The following is a 23,729-nucleotide window of genomic DNA, read 5'->3' as shown; positions in this document are numbered from 1 at the left end:
CATTCTCTCCACCATGGGCAATTGAAAATCAAGCTCCAAGGCTCTGGAGTTGGATTTAAACCCACATCCTTATGACTCAAAAGCTAGCGTGCTTCCAACTGAGCCACTGATTTTATCACTGATTGGCAAAAAATTAATGGGCATGGTCTAAATTCTTAACAGACTCATGTTGTCAGTCAAAAGTTGTGGGATGAAAGGTTTAATTGATGATTAAAATTAGTGCCCCGATATTTTCCTTTGGTGGAGGAAAGATCCAGGAGTTGTTTATCAGTGAGGCGTTGTTGTTAATCCTCGTCTCTATTCAAATCCGGCAAAATGAGGGGCCATAAAAATAAGATTATTACTCGAAAGTCCAACAGGGAATTGACATAGAATTACACATTCATTGTGAAAACAGGAGCAGCGGGATCTCAAATCATTATTAGTAGCGACGCGGGTTAATAAGATCATTAAAAAAAAAAGGCAAACAAAGCACGGTTGCAAAATGGATGGGTAGAATTGTAGAGTTGATGCATAACTTGTATCAAAGCTTGGGAAGATCACACTTGGAATACTGTGCACAGTTCTGATCTCTTTCTACCTTCATTAGGCCACACTTGAGGCATTCTGCACAGTTCTGGTTCCACGGCACTGGAGAAGATGTAAAGGGATTTACAAGGCTAATACCAGAGCCCTGAGGCAATCACTACGGGAAGACTAAATAGGTGAGGTCTCTTTTCATTTGAAAAGGTAAGGCTGAGTGATGATCTAATTGAGGTTTTTGCAGTAATTAAAGTTTTTTATAAAGTAGATGCCGAGAAAGTATTTCCACTTTTAATCAATATAAAATTATGAAAGGGTTTAATAAGGTTGACTCACATAAGATGGCTGAATATTTCCAGCCGTTTACACTGGCGGGATCTTCCAGTCTCGCTGACGGTGACCGCCCTCCCCTCCATGGGTTTCCCAGCGGCAGAGGGTGCGAGCAACAGGAAAACCCCTTGATAGCGACTGGAAGATCCTTCCACCGGCCAATGGCGGGCCCCCTCCACCGCCACAAAACATGCAGGTAAAATCTAGCCCAGTGTTTCTACTTGTGGGCGAGATCAGAACTAGGGACCAACAATATAAGACCGTCACTAATAAATCCAATAAGAGCTTCAGAAGAAACCTCTTTAAGCCAGAGAGTGATGCGACTGTGGAGCTCACTACCACAGGAAGTGGCTGACGGGAAATAGATGAGCAACAAAGAACAAAGAACAAAGAAATGTACAGGAACAGGCCCTTCGGCCCTCCAAGCCCGTGCCGACCATGCTGCCCGACTAAACTACAATCTTCTACACTTCCTGGATCCGTATCCTCTCTATTCCCATCCTATTCATGTATTTGTCAAGATGCCCATTAAATTACACTATCGTCCCTGCTTCCACCACCTCCTCCGGTAGCGAGTTCCAGGCAGCCACTACCCTCTGTGTAAAAGACTTGCCTCGTACATCTACTCTAAACCTTGCCCCTCTCACCTTAAACCTATGCCCCCTAGTAATTGACCCCTCTACCCTGGGGAAAAGCCTCTGACTATCCACTCTGTCTATGCCCCTCATAATTTTGTAGACCTCTATCAGGTCGCCCCTCAACCTCCTTCGTTCCAGTGAGAACAAACTGAGTTTATTCAACCGCTCCTCATAGCTAATGCCCTCCATACCAGGCAACATTCTGGTAAATCTCTTCTACACCCTCTCTAAAGCCTCCACATCCTTCTGGTAGTGTGGCGACCAGAATTGAACACTATACTCCAAGTGTGGCCTATGAGGAAGAAAAGAATTCAGGGTTATGCCGTTGGATGGGAGGAAGCTCAAATGGAATATAAATGCCATCATGGCCCAGTTTAGCTGAATAGCCTAATTTAAGCACAAATATCCTATGTAATTCTATGGAATTTACTCAAAGACTGATAAAAATTGCTACCACGTAGAGTGTTCGCCTTCTAAATCCTTCTACATCTTCTCCAGTGCCTCTACTTTTTTTATAACGTGGAACCAGAACTGTGCATGAACAGCATAGATGCATTTGAGGTAAAGCTAGATAAACACATGATGGAGAAAGGGATAGAAGGTTATGGCAGGACCATAAACACTGGTATGGACCAGCTCAGCAAAATAGCCTACTTCTGTGCTGGACATACTATATAAATGTACCATGGAACACAATTATAACCAGCCAGACAAAGATAGAGATTACAGCCTCAAGACCAACACTGAAGTGTTGATTCATTTATCTGCCTTCTGCAATAAGTCTGAGAATGGGGAAACTGGCCCCTGTAACAAAAGGCCTCCAAACTAAGGTGGAAAAAAAAGCTAAGCAGAGAGTCCAAAAGAAATGTGACTCAGTGGTATTCATTGTTGCCTCTGAGTCAAAGGATTGTGTCTTCAAACTGCATGACAGAGCCTTGAGCAGAAAGTCCAGCTGACATTTCAGTGCAGTGCTGAACTGTCAGAGGGTGTTATCTTTCAGGGGAGGTGTTAAATCGAGTTTCTGTCTGCCCTCTCAGGCAGATGTAAATGATCCAAAGGCACAGTTCTGAAGCAAAGCAATGGGCTTCTAACTGGGACCCTATATTATATATATCCCCTCAACAGATTATCAGACCATGAACATATTGCCATTTTGCTGTATGCTGTGTGGCAGTCACGTTTCCTACATTACATCGATGCCCAGACTTAAAAAGCATGTTCACTGCCTTAAACTGCTTTTTAGCATCATGTGAGGTTTTAAGAAATTGCTGTATAAACGCAGGTCTTGAAGTCTTTCTGTACGAAAGATTTCAGTGGTATTTAAAACCAACATAATGAATCTTCCTGGCATGTCATAAGAGATACCACCAGGAAGCTGTATTGTTGACAAATACTACTGCCCAGCTCTGCCAATAACTTTCTAATAGCAATGTTGTTGTGCTTACTCTTCAAATATTGTTGTGGTCTCACAGACCCACCTGTGATGTTGCAAAACCACTCAGCTGTCTGTTGAGGGGCGGCACGGTGGCACAGTGGTTAGCACTGCTGCCTCACAGCCCCAGGACGCCGGTTCAATTCCGGCCTCAGGTGACTGTGTGGAGTTTGCACGTTATCCCCGTGTCTGCGCGGGTTTCCTACGGGTGCTACGGTTTCCTCTCACGGTCCAAAGATGCGCAGATTAGGTGGATTGTCCATGCTAAATTTCCCCTTAGTGTCCAAAAGGTTAGGTGGGGTTATGGGGATAGGGTGGAGGCGTATGCTTAAAGAGGATGCTCTTCCCAAGGGCCGGTGCAGACTCGATGGGCCAAATGGCCTCCTTCTGCACTGTAAATTCTATGACCTATGATCTAATAATCAGGAATTTCTGACTTTGATTCCCAACTTTTAACATTAAAGGTCCTTTTAGTACTTCAATCAAATAAAAACTCTTTCTTAACACAGTGCAAGCTAATTGTGTCATTGAAAGGGCGGCATTGTAGCATGCTGGTTAGCATGCCTGCCTCACAGCGCCAGGGACCTGGGTTCAATTCTGGCTTTGGGTGACTGTGTGGAGTTAGCACTTTACTCCGGGTGCTCTGGTTTCCTCCCACATTCCAAAGATGTGGTTAGGTGGATTGGCCATGCTGAATTGCCCCTTAGTGTCCAAAAGGTTAGGTGGGTTTCCGGGGATAGGGTGGGGGATTGGGCCTAGGTAGGGTGTGCTTTCTGAGGGTCGGTGCAGACTCAACGGGCCCAATGGTTTCCTTGTACACTGTACGGATTCTATAATTCTATTCTATGATTCTATGAAAGTAAACCTGAAGTACAGAATGATAGTGTAGTTGAGCTGCCACAATGATACTTTTTACTTAAAATAAAGGCATTTTAGATAGATTAACAGTAAAATGTGAACAACTCATAAGTATTCTTCACCACAAATGAAAAGGGAACAGTCATGTTTGACAGCAGTACTATTAACAAAATCAGCAGAGAAAGACCATTTCTAATCTGTCATTCGGGAACATTGTGTTTCTCTGCAGTTCTTTAGAAATGGAGAAGTATTTTATTACTGCTTACCTTTGAATAAATGCGCCATTCCAGGGAAGATGATTATTAAAATGGCAGCAAGTTTGCAGAATGTCAGAAAGATCTGTAGCCGTGCAGTCCAGCTGACGCTTATGCTGTTAATATACATTACCACAGCTGGAAAAACAAACAGGACAAAATAAATACTGCTACCTCAGGTAACAACACACTTCACAATGCCACAACAAGGGTACTACTGACTGGCAACTTGATCGAAACCAATGCTGCACAATTTCCTTCATATTACTGTCAAACTGTGGAACATAAAAGGTATCAAAGGACCTGATAAATAATACAGGATCAAAATATTGACAACAAGAGCAAAGAAATACATCTCCAAGATTTTCAAATGTTCCCATTTGGAACCTCTGTGGAATCGATGTGGAATGTGCCTATTGTGCTTGCAATTTCTCACACACCAGGTTTCCGAATTTCAGTACGATATTGCCCAGCTGCATTTGAGAATGAGGCATGGACTATGTATTGCCTCACAGCAAGGGAGAGAAATATCATAGAGTGAGTTATCCAGAGCTGTGTTGATTGATGTGTTGGGTAGGCTGACTCGAGGTAAACTGCACTTGATGCAGTGTAGCGAGAGACAGACCTCCAACACTTGATAAAATGTAACATGATTTTATTCAACATCCAAACTATTATACGTGTACAACTGTGGGTTGACACTATGCTGACTTGACTGGAGACCTGACTCTAACCTGACCAGACTAACCTAGCTACCACTTGGTGTAGGCACTGGCTAGCTCACGAGCTCTGTCTGTCTCAGAGGTTGGGTCCCGAGAGAACGGGAAAACTGGTGCCCTCTGGCTTTATAGTGGTCGAGACCTGTCTGGTGATTGGCTGCTCTGTTCTGTGTGCTTACTGGTCATCCTGTGTGTCAATCACTACCTGTCTGCACTCCATTGTATACAGAGATGTATATTATGACATCTCCCCCCCTTTTTATTTCTATATTGTGTGTTGAGATAATAAATATTAAGGTGCATGTGCGTGCGGACCTGTATATGTGCGCGACCATATACAGAATGTGCTAAAATGACCTTATATACACAGGCAGGTGTCGCTAGTGCAGATATAGGGCAGATGAAATGGTAACAACGATATTTACAGAGGTCAAAACAATAAGGTTAACACACTTGTGCAAAAGGTCAGTCATTAAGTTTAGTCTCTGTGGCGGGCGACAAATTCTGGTTGACCGCCTCAAGGGTGGATCAGGGACCGCCTGCACTTGGATAGGCAGGACCACCGCCAATGCGGTGGTCGCAGAGGTCGGCAGGATTGCTGGTAGATCGGTGGCCTCGTGGTAGGGCACGTCCGGAGGAAGCATCGTGTGAGGCGGGACATCATGGTTAGGTGGCGGGTGTGGAACTCTGCGCAGCGCCCGTCTGTTGCGTTGTAGGAAGGAGCCATCAGCCATGCGGACGAGGAACGATCTCGGGGCCATTTGCTTGACCACCACAGCTGTGGCGGACCAGCCGCCGTCAGGCAACTGCACACGAACATGATCAGTTGGGACCAGCTCGGGGAGATCTGTGGCATGTGCGTCGTATGCTGATTTCTGTTGGGCCCGAGCCTGCTGCATCTTTTGTATGACCGTGAGGTGGTCAAGGTCTGGAACATGGATGGCTGGAACCGTGGTTCGCAGAGTGCGATTCATGAGCATCTGCGCGGAAGACAACCCAGTGGACAGCAGGGATGCTCTGTATGCCAGCAGCGCCAGGTTGGAGCCTGAGTCTGCAGCCTTGCATAGTAATCTCTTGACTATATGGACCCCTTTTTCGGCCTTCCCGTTTGACTGTGGGTCGTGGGGGCTGGAGGTTACGTGACGAAAGTTGTATAGGCGGGCAAAATCAGACCATTCCTGGCTGTAAAAACAGGGACCGTTGTCACTCATCACAGTGAGCGGTATCCCATGCCTGGCAAACGTTTCTTTGCATGCTTTAATCACCACCTTCGACGTGAGGTCGGACAGTTTCACCACTTCAGGGTAATTGGAGAAGTAGTCGACCAGGAGGACATAGTCACGCCCCTTGGCATGGAAAAGGTCGACACCGACTTTGGACCATGGGGAGGTCACTATCTCATGTTGCTGCAGAGTTTCTTTGGGTTGAGCTGGCTGAAATTTCTGACATGTGGGGCAGTTGAGGACCGTGTTGGCAACGTCCTGGCTGATGCCCGGCCAATAGACTGCCTCTCGAGCTCTGCGTCAACATTTCTCGACCCCCAGATTACCTTCATGGAGTTGGCCGAGCATCATAGCTCGCATGCTCTGCGGAATCACAATCTTATCGAGCTTCATGAGGATGCCGTCCACCACCTTCAGGTCGTCCTTGACGTTGTAAAACTGGGGTCAATGTCCCTTCTGCCAGTCATTCGTGAGGTGCTGCATCACGCACTGCAGCAGAGGATCCTTGGCCGTTTCCTCACGAATTTGGATGACCCTCTCATCAGTGGCCGGAAGGTTGGAGGCACACAATTGCACCTGCGCATCGATTTGGCAGACAAAGTCAGTTTGTTCACACGGTGTGGTGATGGACTTGGAAAGGGCATCTGCAACAATGAGTTATTTGCCTGGCGTCTAGACAAGTTCAAAATCATAGCGGCGTAGCTTGAGAAGGATTCGCTGGAACTGAGGCGTCATTTCATTCAAATCCTTCTGGATTATGTGGACTTGTGGCCTGTGGGCCATCTCAACCGTGAATTTTGGGAGGCCATACACATAGTCGTGGAATTTGTCGATTCCCGTTAGGAGGCCCAGGCATTCCTTCTCGATCTGAGCGTACCGTTGCTCATTGGGCGTCATGGCTCTGGAGGCATACGTAACTGGGACCCATGAGGAGGAGTCATCCCGTTGGAGGAGCTCCGCCCCAACACCGTCCTGGCTCGCGTCAGTGGATATTTTGGTCTCTTTGGTAGGGTCGAAGAACAACAGAACCAGGACTGTGGTGAGTTTTGCCCTCAACTCATGCCATTCATTCTCATGAGCGGGCAGCAACTGGAATTCCGTCGTCTTTTTGTTGAGATGGCAGAGGGCTGTAGTGTGTGCTGCCATGTTGGGAATGAACTTCCCGTGGAAGTTGACCATCTCTAGAAAGCGGAGGACCGCCTTCTTGTCCCCTGGGGTCTTCATGGTGTTGATTGCCGAGACCTTGTCAGTATCTGGCCGCACGCCTTGCTGCGAGATGTGGTCACCAAGGAATTTGATTTCTGATTGGCCGAACGAGCACTTGGCTCTGTTGAGTCGGAGGCCATGCTCATGGATTCTGTGGAATACCTGCTTGAGGCGATCGATGTTTCTTGAGGAGTTGTGGACCAGATTATGACATCGTCAACATACATGCGCACCCCCTCGATACCCTCCATCATCTGTTCCATGATGCGGTGAAATACCTCTGAGGCAGAGATGATGCCAAAAGGCATCCGATTGTAGCAGTAGCGACCGAACGGGGTATTGAATGTGCACAGCTTGCGACTGGATGCATCCAGCTGTATTTGCCAGAACCCCTTGGAGGCATCCAGCTTCGTAAAGAGTTTGGTATGAGCCATCTCGCTGGTCAACTCCTTTCGTTTTGGTATCGGGTAATGTTCTCTCATGATGTTGCGATTTAAATCCTTGGGGTCGATGCAGATTCGAAGCTCCCCTGATGGTTTCTTGACGCAGACCATGGAGCTGACCCAGTCCGTGGGCTCTGTGACCTTTGATATGATGCCCTGGTCCTGGAGGTCCTGTAACTGCTGCTTGAGGCGGTCCTCGAGGGGTGCTGGCACCCGACGTGGTGCGTGGATCACAGGGGTGGCGTTCGGATTGAGCAGGATTTTGTATCGGTATGGGAGTGTGCCCATTCCGGCGAACACGCTGTGGTACTGCGTGATGATGTCATCAATTTCAGCCTGGAACTTCTCATCAGGTGAGGCCGCCGCCTGTGAGGATGACATGGTGTGGACTCGCTGAACCAAGTTCAGGAGTTTGCAGGCCGGAGCACCGAGCAGGGATGCTCTGTCAGGTCCCACAATCTCAAATCGCAGTGTCGCTTTAAATTACTTATTGGAAACTCCGAGTTGGCATGAGCCACTGGCAGCTATGGCATTGCCATTGTAGTCAAGGAGCTGGCAGGCCGGTGGAAGAATGCTTGGTCTGACGTGGATGGTGTCGAGATTGGATTTGGAGTTGAGGTGCGCCAATGCGCCGGTGTCCAGTTTGAACCGGATGCGAGCCTTGTTAACTGTGAGGACAGCACACCACTCGGCGTCGGGATCCATGCTGAGGATCGGGAGGTGCGCCGCTGTCTTGGAGAAAGGCAGCGCATGCTTCGTAATGATGCCCACCCGGTATGGAGATTTGAGGCATGCAGCATCAGGATCTGTTGGGCTATCATCGTCGGAGTCTGGCATGGCCTACTGTATTGAATGGACCCTTCTGCGCCATGGCTTGGATCGCTGGATGCTGGGCATTGGAGCAGATCTGCAAAGGGCTGCGTAGTGGCCAAGCTTGCCACACTGTCGACACATTTGTGATTTTGCCAGACATTGCCGCTTTAAATGGGCGGAGCCACAATGCGGACACCTCATGACGCCAACGTCAGCGCGTTCCATGCGCCATCGCGCATGCGCAGTGCGGTCGAACGACGTACGCACCTGGGCAGTCTGGTCGGCGGTCTCGCCGTCCCCTCGGTCGTGGCGCACATGCGCAGGGGCCCGGGAAATGCACGCGAAATGGCCACTCTCGTTGATACTTAGGCCCTGCATTTGTGCGATGGCCTGCACCCATTCCGCCTCGTGGGAGGTTAGCTTTGCCGTTTCTGCCGCCCTGATGTGGGAGTACCGATTGTTAGCATGTTCGTGGAGAACGCACGTTTCGATGACGATGGTGCGGGTGAGCTGCTTGACTTTCAGGAGCTGCTGGCGAAGGGAATCGGAGTGGACCCCGGAAACGATCTGATCCCGGATTATGGAATCAGCGGTCGAGTCATAGTTACATGACTGCGCGAGGATGCAGAGATGGGTCAGAAAGGATTGAAAAGGTTCATCCTTACCCTGAAGCCTCTGCTGGAAAATGTACCGTTCAAAGCTCTCATTCACCTCAATGTCGCAGTGGCTGTCGAACTTCAGTAGGGCTGTTTTAAATTTCATCTTGTCTTCGCCTTCAACGAATGTAAGGGAGTTGTAGATGTGGATGTCGTGGTCCCCGGCTGTGGAGAGGAATAGTGACATTTTCCTGGCGTCCCATGCGGCCTCAAGATCAGTGGCTTCGAGATAGAGTTGGAACTTTTGTTTGAAGATACTCCAATTTGCACCGACGTTGCCGGCGAGGAGGGCGGACGTTTTCCATGTCACCGGATGGCTGTTTGCTGGTCAGCGCTGATTCACTCAAGGTAGGTCTGTCAAATCTTCAGCATCACTCAGCTGGTACCATGATGTGTTGGGTAGGCTGGGCCGAGGTGAACTGCACTTGATGCAGTGTAGCGAGAGACAGACCTCCAACACTTGATAAACTGTAACACGGTTTTATTCAACATCCAAACTATTATACATGTTCAACTGTGGGTTGACACTATGCTGACTTGACTGGAGACCTGACACTAGCCTGACCAGACTAACCTAGCTATCACATGGTGTAGGCACTGGCTAGCTCACGAGATCTGACTGTCTCAGAGGCTGGGTCCCGGGAGAGTGGGAAAACTGGTGCCCTCTGGCTTTATAGTGGTTGTGTCCTGTCTGATGATTGGCTGCTCTGTTCTGTGTGCTTACTGGTCATCCTGTGTGTCAATCACTGCCTGTCTGCACTCCATTGTATAAATAGATGTATATTATGACACCGATAACATCGCCTAGTAGCTATGCGCAGAACTATTTTAGTGCAGAAATTTGTGGTAGCTCAATTGTCAATCCACTACTGTGTGAGATAAATGAGTGGAGGAAATGGCTTGCATGTGAAAGACCAATATCAGTCAGCAAATAGTTAATTTGATGTGAGGAGACTAGGACCACACCCTACTTATTTTTTATAAAATAAATATTAGATATGCTCATGGCTATTTTTTAAATATTAAAAACTGGACAAAGACTTTTAGGATTGCTGACACTTCTCTGTCTCTGACCCCTAAATAAAAGAAACTACCTGGCAGATTTGAATAAACCTCGTTATCTCTGAAGAGACATTAATGACATATTGTGAGCTACAGAGACCAAAGTCATGAGAACTGCACAAAGGCCATCTGCATTTCATATGCCAGGTTGGCCAACTGGAGTCTCTTCACCCCCTAGGACAAAGGATCATGCAGCCTTAATTTCAATTCTTAATGGCTGAGACAATTAAACATATCAGGGACCAAACAAATCATGAACATTTCTTGTCAAAGATAATGTGGTGAGGCAGGAGTCATGTGACATGAACCTCTAGCTGGTGGAATCAGTTGTACTGGTTGCCTTGTTGTACTGCAGCCTCACAGAAAAGGGGCTGCATTCTCCGTTCCTGAGATTAAGTGCTGACGCCAGCAGAGTATGTGTGGTCTTTCATGGCCACAAAATTGGCGTGAAACCCTCACTGATTATGGTACCGGTGGGGGGTTAACACCGGCGGCAACTGAAACTCCCGCTGCCCGTGCTGAGAATGGGCAGAGAATGGGCGAGTCCCGGGCCGCACATGCGCACAGTTGACGACCTGCACCGATCGAGCCATACAACATGGCGTCGGCTGGGCGCGAACTCAACCCACCATCCATGACCCCACAGCCCACCCTCTGGCCAACCCCCCCACCAGTCCCCCCCCAGCCTGAGCAGAAGCCCCTCCCCCTTTCCCCCCCCCGGTCAGCGGCACGGATCCTGGCCGAGTGTCTCGCAGTCACCATTTCGGGTTCCCACGCGGTTGGGACCACATGTGGCCCGTGCCGTTGGGAAATCGGCTCATCGGGAGCTGAGCATCTCGGATGGGCCGGCCGATGACGCGGCAGCTCTGTTGAAATGGCACACGTCATGATGATGCCAGTTTGGAGGGGGCAGAGCATGGCGGACGGGGGTCAAACTGACACCTGCCCCGATTTCGGCTTGGAAATCCATTCTCCGCCTGATCGACGATCACGACTTCTGCGTCGGGCTATGGAAAATCCTGCCCAAGGTGTTCTGACCAAATTCATTACAGCTACACCGTTTCTGCTGGAACTTCTGAATAATTGGTTACAATACCGATACATCTCTGCATGCCTATCTCATCATCTGAAGTCAATTCCACCGGAAAAGTGAATTATACAGCATTGTTTTTTAGCCTGCAGCTCTCCATGCAGGAAGACCTTATTGGACTTTGATTCTTGACTCTGGAACCTATGTGAGACAATCATTCTTTTCTCGGTGGTCTTTGGTCTATAAATTGTTCCTTTCCCTATCCTTCTTTTAATGAGTGGACAGGAGGCACATGATGACCCTCCTCCCACAGTTTTGGAGCATGCCAAAAAAACGAATCCTTTGAGTTCATCCTACCTCGCGTTTGCTGTGGCGTTATCAATGGGTTGACTGGGTCGCACCAAAACTGAGGGGTTGGTAAATGTGCCACCACTTATAAAGGAAGAAGCAAATCAAGACACATTTCTGTTTATAGGCAGGTGGAGAGAAGAGTAACCGGGGCTGTAAACCCTCCTCCAGGTCTGTAACATTAGAAAGGTATTTTTAAAGGTACAAAGTTGCCTCAATTTGGTCCTCTCAAGACATGTTCTGCAGCACATTTTAATAAGAGCCCTGAAGCAGGCATCCTGTAGAAAAAGGTATGAAACATTTCAAACCCAACTTCTAGTATTCTCCGCTATCACATCTCAGATATGTTTAATTCCCAGGCACTATGGAGAGGAAAAAGGAAGTACAGAGAACAGTTAAGTTGGATCTCCCTCTCCCACCTTACATTTGCCCTGAATATCCAGGACTTCCACAGATAGGCTGGCCTGCGCCTGAAAGAATGGTAAACACGGGGGAACCATTAATAAGAATCGGAAAGGGACGTCTCCAACCATCTTCAGCCCTCTCACATCAGTTTACTCTCTCGCCAACAAAGCATTACCATTTTTGAGGCATTTCTGAAAAAGCCGTTGCTCGGCCTTGCACTCGGACCACAAAAATGGAAGGATGTGAGGCAGCCCTGCAGCAAACCATGTCACCATCTGTTGCAGCTTCCCAAGAGCAACTAAAAAGCCTTGAAGCTGACAACCAAGATTACATTTGTCGGCCATGCAAATAATGTGGCACACCAAATTCCAGTCATAGACAAATTGGGGATTGGGGGAGGGAAAGAATATTGGGGCCACTGTACACAAAACATAACAGCACTTTAACTTTAATTCCTGGTGTCAACACTGCAAATGCTCCACTCCTTATTACTATAAGATGGAGGATGGACTGAAGTACACAGATGGCCATGCCCTATCATGACTAGATGTGGGCACCTGTAATGTGTTCCAAGGCATCTAGTGTGATGCATTGTGACTGGACCATGTAATGGCCATAGGAGACAGTGTATAAATTGTGCACAGGACTTGGTAAGGCTCTGAATAACTTTAGCTTGGATATCACTCCATAATGTAACTGGAACAATACTCAAGCTCCACTGTGCCTGTCTGGAAGGGATGCTAAATGGGTTCCATCAAGTCACGATCTCATGTCATCTGTCTGATCGTCTTTTCAACTATCCTAGCCCTATGCCCATGTGGAGAGCCCATTCCTCCCCTTTCAGCCACAAAATCCTAGCAGTTCACAACCAGCAGCCAGCTCGCTGGGTTATAATAAAACTAAAATACTGCAGATGCTGGAAATCTGAAATAAAAACAGAAAGTGCTGGAGAATCTCAGCGAGTCTGGTGGCATCTTTGGTGAAAGAAACAGAGTTAATACCCTGACCTTGGGTAGGGTGCTCTTTCCAAGAGCCGGTGCAGACTTGATGGGCCGAATGGCCTCCTTCTGCACTGTAAATTCTATGAACTCCAATCTGGCTATTCTTCAGCCCTTCTTTGGTTCCAAAGAAGAGTTACATGGAATTCGAAATGTTAACTCTATTTTCTCGCCACAGATACTGCCAGACCTGCCGAGTTTTTCCAGCACCTGCTGTTTTTATCCCTTGCAAAGCTGCATTTATCAGAAATTCCAGACCCTGCTGCTTTATGCACGACACCATTGCATCCCATCAGCCCTGCCATCATACCCTCGCTGCCACTCCCAATGCATTGTGTGCTCTGCGTCATCAAAATATTACAATGTGGTGTGGTGGCAGTTCAGCTCAAAACATTGCTTCACACTGAAATACTTTAACAGCGCCTTGGTTGGAAAAAGATGGCATCAAAATTAAAAAGCAGGACTAGAAAGAATCTGGCTAACATTTGATTTTAAGTAGGACACTACTACGTTGCAAAAGGCTAATTCTTCTCAACTTGCGATCCAGTTCAGAAATGGCACAATCATCCTCAGGACAGGTACCAGCTTAAGACTGAAAGGCCTTTAAAATAACTATAAATCTAATTGTGGGTCTGATTGCTTTCTAAAGCACTAGTAACGCTAGCAACCAACCCTGCGTGTTTCTTCAGTGCATTTCACAAATGTGTACGGAATGAACTGATCAAAGGCCACAGACATAGCCTTTACTTGGACCTTCCAAATTTAACACAAGTAGATAATAATAATCTTTATTATTTTCACATGTAAGCTTACATTAACACTGCAATGAAGTTACCGTGAAAAGCCCCTGGTCGCCACATTCCGGTGCCTGTTCGGGTAAGCTGAGGGAGAATTCAGAATGTCCAAATTACCTAACAAGCACGCCTTTCGGCACTTGTGGGAGGAAACCGGAGCACCCGGAGGAAACCCACACAGACACGGGGAGAGCATGCAGACTCCGCACAGACAGTGACCCAAGCTGGAATTGAATCTGGGATCCTGGAGCTGTGAAGCAACAATGCTAACCACTGTGCTACCGTGCCACATGCGCACAAGCTCTCAGTTTGCCTTGTTTAAGTAGAGTGCGTTAAAGAAAATTTCTGAGCTGATCACGTGTCATCTGCAATTGTGTGTCGTATCAAGTAAAACTGTGGATATCAAAAATTGTACGGATCAGTTATTGGGTATACGGATGAGTTTGGGATCACACTGGAGAAGATGGCCTTTCCACATGGCTAGACAATGATTAGCGGATTGTTCATTCTGCTTTAATGGACTTAACAGTGAAGAAGTGGAAAATCTTGGAACTGATTTAAGAACAGCGCCCTGTCTGCCCCTCTCTGAAGTCTGAGTTCAGCCTACACTTCCAAAAGAAAATGCCCCCACTCTCCTGATTTCAAGGTTCCTTCATGACATCGCGTGGTCCTTTCCAATCAAATTCTGAGAAATACAGAACTATTATTCAGCACAATTTGGCAGCAGAATGAATACACAGGAAACTTTCTTGAGATGATCACACTAACGGAGGAGTGCTTGTCTGAGGTTACGGCTAAGACAAATTATCAGAGCTTCGCAGAAATAGCTTTTTCCTGCATCTAGTTGTTCTGCAGCTGTGATTGTTTAATGCTGCCAACAGGTGTTAAAGCCAGCAGTCTTTCGTCACCTTGCTGAGCAGCAAATAATTTGCTGAAAAGCTGAAATATAATGAAATATTAAGTTAATGAGAAACGTTACATCTTATCCAATGTCTACCTTGACTCTAACGATGCAGATAGTGGCAGAATAAAGAGGAGTCACCGCTAAGTGCCAGATAAAGTTACATTCACTTCTGGTAAAGGGCACCATCATTCATTCCCTGTGAATTACAACACAGTTAGACATGTGAAAGAACTCCCATATGTCATGCCTGGTGTTGAGTTGTCCTCCAGATACTCCATGTAAATCAGTGAGGAAAAACATGACACACTTTGTTTCAGGGCACACATTTCATGCCAGATTTTTAGCTCTTATTTTGTTTCCTTGCTTGAGAAGCCATTCATTAAGACGACTGCAAAGGCACAGACTCAATAAATTTGTCCCACACAATTAAAGTTTACTTTCCTACAACTACATCCATGCTTGTAAAAATACTTCTTTTTATATAAACAGAGCCCTTGGAATTATACTGTGTGTGAAAATATTCCACCAAGGCTTAACGTATTTGGCTGAAAGGGCCTTTGTTCACCTTCTAATTCGAGATGTCAGAAGTTTCAGAAAAATATTTAAGTCTTTGTATGATGTCATCCTGTGACATATCTTTCAAGATTCTACTACAATAAATCCAAAGAATCTTTGGAAGATATTTCAACTTAAATGTGACTATGAGAAGTGTTTGGTCCTGAAATGGTGCAGGGGTTTTAATTGGTTTTGTGTCGTTACTCAAGAGGAGACCGGTAGATTCCTCGGGAAACAGAGTAAAGGCCTGAAATGGCTGTTTGTCTCCTTCCCAAGTATTGTCACTGGTCTTCTGTGGGATAGTGGGAGGCTTAACAGGCCTGACAGGATTTCAGGGGCACAATTTCAAATGGTGCAAGACAAGAAAAGATCTTCTAAAGTTCCTCCCCTCCTTGCCTGAGGGCACTGGCTCTTATCGATGTACAGTCCCACGGACTCCACAATAAACTTAACCAATAAACAGGTCAGAGGTGATAATTTTGTGTGTGCATAGCAGCAGACAATGCACCCGAGTTTCATTCTATTATCCTCTTGCTATTCATGCTTATGAATCATAGAATCATAGAATTTGCAGTGCAGAAGGAGTCCATTCGGCCCAATGACTTTAGCTGAGACCCCCAGTCCTGGATCTGGGCTCCTCAGCATTGCGCATCGTCTGTAATCCCAGCAGTAGCCACCCCTCCCAGCTTCCAATTAGCTGACAGCTCTCTAAGGTGGTCACTTCAAAACAATGATGCTCCCAGTGTTAAATCACTATGGGGCAGCCACTGAGATGGTGGGTGGGCTTCCCACGTACTCTAAGTTGGGCAGTGGAAACTGAGGCACTTGATAAAATCCAGCCCGAAGAGTTACCGGAGTAAGCCTCGCTGCTGGGAGTTAATTCAAGGACAATAAAAAGGATACTGGAAGGGCAGGGTGAAGGTATCCTGCAAACAACCGGGAGTAGTTTTGGGGTAAATCTTCAAGGTTACATATCTGCATGGCTTGACCAATAAACAGGTCGTAGGTGATAATTTGCGCATGCATGGCGGCAGGCTCGGGAGCGGCCACGTTTTCTGGTTCTGTCAGAGATCCTGGTAAGACAGTGATATTACGCTGGCTGACCAATTAAGGGCTGGCCAGCGTAAGCCGCGTCTGGATAGTGTGGTGATATCATGATTGTGTTGTAATTCACCGACTGATCACTAGGAGTCTCTTTAGTATGTAAGTGAATGTTAGAGTCAGGTGACCTCAGACTGACTGGAGAGCTGGAAGAGAGAGGTTGCTTATGCACGCTCACACTATAATTTATCTGTAGTTTTGTTTTTCCAAAATGGCGTAAACTTCCACAAAAAGGCAGGAAATTTCCTGCAGCTTCTTGCACACCAACAAACAGGGTAAAGATCAGGATGAAGTATTTCAGTGTAAAAGATGTGGTCAAAGGCACAAATTAAGGCAGTGTCCAGTGTTTGCCAAGTTTTGTTCCAGATGCAAAGGGAAAAATCACTTCGCTCAGAATTGTTACTCTTAACTCAACCCCAGATCAGTTAGCACAGGGGAAGACACAGTCTCCAGTGATGAATCATAGAATCATAGAATTTACAGTGTAGAAGGAGGCCATTCAGCCCATCAGGTCTGCACCGGCTCTTGAAAAGAGCATCCTACTTAAGCCCACAGCTCCACCCTATCCCAGCAACCTCACCTAACCTAAGGGCAATTGATCATGGCCAACCCACCTAACCTGCACATCTTTGGACTGTGGTAGGAACCCCGAGCACCCGGAGGAAACCCACACAGACACGGGGAGAACATGCAGACTCCGCTCAGACAGTGACCCAAGCCGGGAATCGAACCTGGGACTCTGGAGCTGTGAAGCAACTGTGCTAGCCACTGTGCTACCGTGCTGCCCTGTTAAGAAACATAATTATGAAACATAATTGTTTGTTGGAGTAATAATAGAGAAGAACAATTTTTCGGAGACATCAAAAAATTCTCCAGCACTTAAAAAAATGCAAACTGATGCTCCATTTAAAATAAATGCGGTTGATGAGCACAAATGGCTGCTACTACTTGAAGTGAATGGTACAGTGGTCCAATTGAAGTTAGACACTGGTGCCAAAGACAATTTAATCAGCATGACTGATTTAAAAAATCGTTAAAAATTCAGCCGATTAGAAGAAATCACAAAATATCTCTGAGAGACTATAATGGTCCAAGCATTAAAAGTTATGGTGCTTATGACCTGAGGCTGGTGGTGAAGAACACAGTTTATTCCGACCCATTCTGTATTGTATCAGAGGGCTTGGATTCATTATTAGGTGATCAGTCCTGTGAAGAATTAGGTCCAGTGCAGTTGGTATATAGCACCCACAAAGGATTGGATCCTTTGAACACTCCAACGATTCTGAAAACATTATGAGCAAATTCAGCGATCTTTTCACTGATTTTACCTCACTACCATTCGCCAACAAGATACAATTTAAAGAAGATGTCTTATATAAAGCACCGATACAAACTATTAGTAGTGAAATTGCAGCAGATGTGGATCTGCATGTCAATCTCATTTCTGCCCTACCACCGGACAGCAAGGTGGCGCAGTAGTTAGCACTGCTGCCTCATGGCGCCAAGGTCCCAGGTTCGATCCCGGCCTTGGGTCACTTTCCGTGTGGAGTTCGCATATTATTCCCGTGTTTGCATGGGTTTCACCCCCACAACCCAAAAATGTGCAGGGCAGGTGGATTGGCCACGTGAAATTGCCCCTTAATTGGAAAAAATGAATTGGATACTCTAAATTTAAAAAAATACTTCCCTACCACCCGTTTCAGATACAAAACCACAAGTTATCAAGAAGCTAGAAGAACCTACGAATGGGGTGAATTCTATGGTATTTGTGAAACAAAAAAAATGGTGATGCTCGTAGGGGCATGGATCCCAAAGATCTTAATGAAAAAAGTGTCCATATTGTAAAACAATCAATGTAGAAAGCAATGGACAGCCAAACTGATCCACATCTCGTAAAATCACATTACAAAGCGTTACTATCGTTACGTGGTAGATCACCAGCAGAGTTACTCATGAATAGAAGGTTGCGTACCACATTTCCATACTTGGAAAAGGACGAGAATGCAATGGTACGGCAGGAAATGCTAAACATTAAAGCAAAACAAAAGTCGTTCTATGATAGAGTGTCTAGAACTTTACCACCTTTCCCGTAACAGCCTCCCCGAACAGGCGCCGGAATGTGGCGACTAGGGGCTTTTCACAGTAACTTCATTTGAAGCCTACTTGTGACAATAAGCGATTTTAATTTCATTTCATTTTCACCTCTGAGTTATGATGACATTGTGAGAATAGAAGATTCAGGCAATTGGTCCCCGTTCTCAACATGTACCTGCCCAGGCTCCACATCCGAGTCATCATTGGATTCCTCTTCTGAGGCAAGTGCACTTGTCTCCTTGAAACAGCAAGATTATGCAGAGCACCATAAACAATGACAATGAGTGGCACTCACTCTGATGGCCCCACCCCAGAGCAGTCCAGATATCGGAACCTCATTTTAAGCAGACCGACTGTTATGACTACAAAGTCAGGTAAAAGAAAAAAGCTTTTGTAAGAATCAAAACTCATGGCCAGGAGTTAATTCTGGTGCACAGCGTGTGTGACACAAGTAAAGTAAGACCAATACAAAACAAGTGTCTGCCCATGGGCACCTGAGACGTGTCATTAAACCACCATTTCAAGGGACCACCCATAGAGGTGAGCTGGAGCCATGAACAACATTGGCACTTGTGAGTGGCGCAGTATGTAGGCATCACGGGAACTGCCAGGGTATCTTGCACAAACCTGTGGGATCTGAGTCCTGTGGTTGCAAACGATTTGAAAGTTCAAGGAATGATACCCATTTCTATTGACAGAGATGCCCAGCTGGCTGGCTGGCACCTCCCTGGATGCAAAGGAAACTGCAAAAGCTGCAAAACCTCAGGCTTTCTCAGCCACGGGCCTTTTGTGTCCGCCCACACGGTTGGAGGCTATCTCCGACCCAATCATCTGGCATGTGGCTGTGACGCTTTTCCTTCAAAGGCAGAGCCTCCTGCCACACTGGACGTCGGCCATTTTGAGGTAGTTGGATCGCTGTCTGTACACTTTGGCAGATGGATAATGGTGTCTTCTGCATGCTGGTCTTCTTTGCCCTCCCTGCTAACCCTAAATATCCTGTGCCAACACCTCTCCTCTGAGGTGATGCCTGCTACTGCCTGGCCTCCTCTGTCTTCAATCCCTCCCTTCCTCCTCAGAAGTTGTGCTCCCTGCTGAGTACACAATACCCATTTGCTGAGATTGTAATGGGGCTGACCCGTGCACTGGAGGCGCCAAAGGTTAGCAAATCTCGAAGGAATGGTACAAGACTGAAATGTTTATGAAAAGACCAGAAAATATGCACAAACCTCAAATAAAAGCCATGAAAACATTCACAAAACTCTCGTATAAGCCTACAGCAAACCTTCACGAACTTCCACCAACTCAGCCTGCCTTTACTCCTGTCCCCTTTTACCCCATCCTTGGATGACAAATCGGCAAAAACTGATTGGCTGCTTGCCCGTGCGTTGACTTACAAATCACACAGGCAATGTAAAATCCAGGTTAATTGGTGTTTAAATCATTTAAATTACCTTCTTAATTGTTGGCGAGCGTGCATCCGACTGACACTCGAGCCTGTTGACTGAAATATCACGCCGGTGCGCCTTGATATTGGGATGCACGCTTGACGCCTTCCTGGCACTTCTGGGTCAGGTGACATCTGAACTTTGGATGTAAATTTCTGACCATAAAATATTTTTTCAGTTGAGTTGATTGGTACCTTTTCGATATAGAAAAGTACCTTTTCTATATTGGTGTACTGGTTTCCTATTAAGTAGTGTTTTGTCCATGTTGATTTTAGTTTGTTACAGTAAAAGTCTTAAACCGTGGAATCTTGTTTAGCGATTCATTCTATTGGTCACTGGGAAATCCACACTTCTTTTTCAAAGATCTCTACGAGGATCATAACAATTGATTTTGTGTGGTGGCGGATAGAGTAACCCATACAGATCATTATTTGGGTAGACATGTGCATGACTATTTCTGCTCACGAGGCATGCAAATTCACAAATTGAATTTGAGGATGAAAGAAAACACATAATGGGTCTTGTTTGAAGCTATAATTAATAAACTACTGGTCCCAAGGTTACAGAATATACAACATTTTTTTATAAATAGGGTTATTCCATGACGACTCTGTAACATAATATTAGCAGTGAATACAAAACATCTAACATGCTGTGTTATGAACCGAGTGCTCCTTGTGTTGATTAATTACTGCTCCCAGTAATTGGCATGTGCTCTTTTTTGATAAAAAATATCTGGTATTTGATCTGCATTGTTTGACTGACACTTTGCTCCCAGTAACAGGTAAGTATCATAACGTTAGCAATGTGTTCCCCAGGAACAGATATACAGCCAATGGTACAACCACTGGCATGTACTGTGTCTTTAATTCAATTTCTGTCATCTTGACAGTCTGAGGGTCAATTGTTTACTCCTGCTGCCCTCAACTATAATGAACATTAATAAACAATACATACAATAGGCAGTATTACATTGGCTACAAGCTCAGTTGAATTGATTGAAGTTTTGGCTTGTGGATGTCATGGTGCTTTAATGTTCCTATCTGTCCTCCAATGCAGTTTAATATCAGGAATCAGATGGGTATATTACTGCTATTCAATCTTACCTGAACATTTCCAGTGTTACAAATCGAAAGCAAGTTAGAATAGACACAATATTGTAAATATATCCTCCTTCCCCGCTTCAAAAGAGAACCCAGTCTCATCTATTTTTGCTAATGCTTCACAGTGTTCATGGACCGTGGCAGCTCTCAGGTTGAATGGAATCACTGCCTCTGAGATAGAAGGTTGCAGGTTCATATCCTGACTCCAGAGGGTATCTTTGATTTTGGGCATTGTGCAAAACCGTTAATATCAGATCAGCTGCCCATTATACATCCCTCCTGATTTTCAATTTCATTCAAAGGATCAAAAGCAAAAAGGCATGAAGTCAAACACACACACAGTCACAATCACAATAAATTGTTGCGAAGTTGTTAGTCCACAAAAATTATGGACCTTGAAAATGTATGTCATTACACTACCAAAAATGTTTTAAACTTGTGACAATTTCCTCATCACAATCACCTGCTATTGTGAAGTTACGTGGCATATTCCACATCTGAACAGATGGTCTTTCATTAAAGGAAGGCAATTATCTTTCAGCTCCTGAACGTTATTGTTTTCTATCCCTGCATCTGGTTTTCTGCTGTTACTTTTAACATAAAGAAGTCAGTGGACCTCAGTAGCCTTTCTAACCCGTCCAATTTACTGAGACTGACACACTCTTTTGCAGTCATTATCTGTGTTCTTCTGGAAGGTATGTGCAGCACACCAGTGCACGTGAGACTTTAGTGTTGGCAGCTGCCTAACACCTAGCAACAATCCAATGAAAGCTGCATCAAAGCTGTGGCCAGTTTAACAAACCCTTGGTTGACTCTGGCCTAAAAATTCAATTCAATCATCTGCCATAATTTCGATTGCGCCAGGGTTCGCTATCCTTTCGCAATGTTACGTGTTTTCTGCCTACACAAATTACAAGTCAAAAACAGTGAAAATCCCACACACTTGAAGTCCAGAGGATGAGTTGATTATCTTGAGTTCGACTCTCGGCTGTACTTGGCTTTGTTTCTGTGGAAGTGCCCGAGCATCAATAATGAAGCAAAGACCAATCTGGTAACATTGCCTTTTGAAATTATGACTTTGAGGACGGGGCCTGCAAATACAAAAACTGGCTGTCATGCTTGTTGCGCAACCCCCAATTTCTGGGTAAGGCCATATTTGCTGCGAAATTTTTGGCCGGGAGGGCTGTGTGCCCTCTCAAGGTGGGTTGCTGGGTCCTTGAACCTACCCCTTGTTAACAACAATAAGAGATGGCCGACGAGACTCCAGTTTTTGAACTGCCAGAGGGCTGTTTAACTGCCTGGTGCTTGGCACCCAGCGACAGCTGGGCTGGAATCCAATACTCCAAGCAGGTCCAGATGCCCTCCCCGACTACCTCGGTGCGAGAATAGCTGCAGGCAACCCTAAAGATGGATTTCCCCACACTGTGCTGGTCTGGCTGTAGGAAACATATTTTTGTTTAAAGTTGCAAAAAACAATGGTTGAGAGGGTGCTTTAATGTTGATGCACCCTCTCAGTTATTTATTACCCAGTTCAGGCTGCTGCTCCTGTCAAGAAGAAAGGCCTCTGATTACTCCTTCAGCTTTGAGAGCCCGCCTGCCACCTCTGATTGGACAGGGACAGGCTTGGTGGGGGTGCAGGCGGAGGAGGCCACCTATGTGCAAATCACAGAAAATGACTATTCCCCCACCCCAGGGGCAGGTTCAGGACCCGGGGTTAGTACTGACTCCTGCTTCCCACTCCCCAGAGGAAATATCCGCTCCTTTGTCTTGGAACTTTGGATAAAACCAGGTGCTAAACTGGGCAACAGGATCCATGCAAAAATATTTACCGCATTGAATAACATAGTACAGCGAGTCCAGACACGAGACAGTGACTGGAAGGAGACAGCTCAATCTATTTTCCTCATCCCGCCTTCTGAAACATCACTCAGTGCTATTGCCATCAACTACAGACATTCAAATTGTCTTTGGTATAAGTGGTGTTATTTCAGTTTCTGAGTAGGAAGTCTGATCTTCGCTGCAGCAAAATTCATAAAGGACAAAGAAGGGCATGCTGAAAGCTTAGCAGTTGGAGAGAGAAGTGGCAAACTTTATCTTCAGCTTCAGGATCATGTGCATCATTGTTGCCCTGGCTGGGCACTAAAATTTCAGATGTGATCGAAGGGTCACTATGGTCTGAAGGCGTTGCGATGTGAATGCTGCCCTCAACAAATCTGCACATTAAAGCGAGTCAGTAAGTCTCACTTTAATGTGCAGATTCCCGAGTTACCCAAGGCGTGGGATTAATCTCCTTCACCATGGAGACCTTCAGTGAGTGCTATTCTACACTGGTCTCCATAAACGGGGACCAGATGGAACGGCACCTGTGGGGGTCTCCCAGGGGATTGGGGGCACCCATGTGTATGCCCTTTGGACAGGGTAGTACCCTGGCACAGCTGGTGCCACCTGGGTACCCTGGCAGTTCCAGTCTGGCACCCTAGCAGTGCCACCTGTGCACCAGCTTGGCACTGCCAAGGTGCTCAGATGGCAGTGTAGTTGGCAGGGCACTATCAGGGTGTCAGGTTGGCATTGCTAATGTGCCAAGCTGGCATTTTATGTGTGCTGACGATCGGGCCGGAGGTGCCCCGCGTGAGTGTTGGGGGGAGGCTCAGGGGTTGGGACCCTCCCATAGTCCGCTGGGGCTTGGGGAGGAGTTGGGGGCCTTGGAGATCGGGACGCCATGATCTCTCGCTACACTGAGGAGTTCCAGCAAGTGGAGCTCCTCAGTGCACAAAACTGAGCTATGTGCGGCCTCGG

At 46.3% G+C, this 23,729-nt stretch overlaps 1 protein-coding gene across 1 annotated transcript in view; it reads right to left on the bottom strand.

Moving 5' to 3' along the window:
• Window positions 1-23,729, bottom strand: part of slc7a11 (solute carrier family 7 member 11) — a 258,680-nt gene that overhangs the window by 118,659 nt on the left and 116,292 nt on the right. The window contains exon 4 of the mRNA XM_072495573.1: window positions 4,047-4,172. Within this exon, the coding sequence (XP_072351674.1) occupies window positions 4,047-4,172 (126 nt within the window). The remainder of the gene's footprint in view (window positions 1-4,046; window positions 4,173-23,729) is intronic.

Source organism: Scyliorhinus torazame, chromosome 3, assembly GCF_047496885.1.
Source record: "Scyliorhinus torazame isolate Kashiwa2021f chromosome 3, sScyTor2.1, whole genome shotgun sequence".
NCBI classification, from domain to species: domain Eukaryota; kingdom Metazoa; phylum Chordata; class Chondrichthyes; order Carcharhiniformes; family Scyliorhinidae; genus Scyliorhinus; species Scyliorhinus torazame.
Note: the sequence above shows the minus strand (reverse complement) of the source record. Positions and strands in the feature narration are given on the sequence as shown.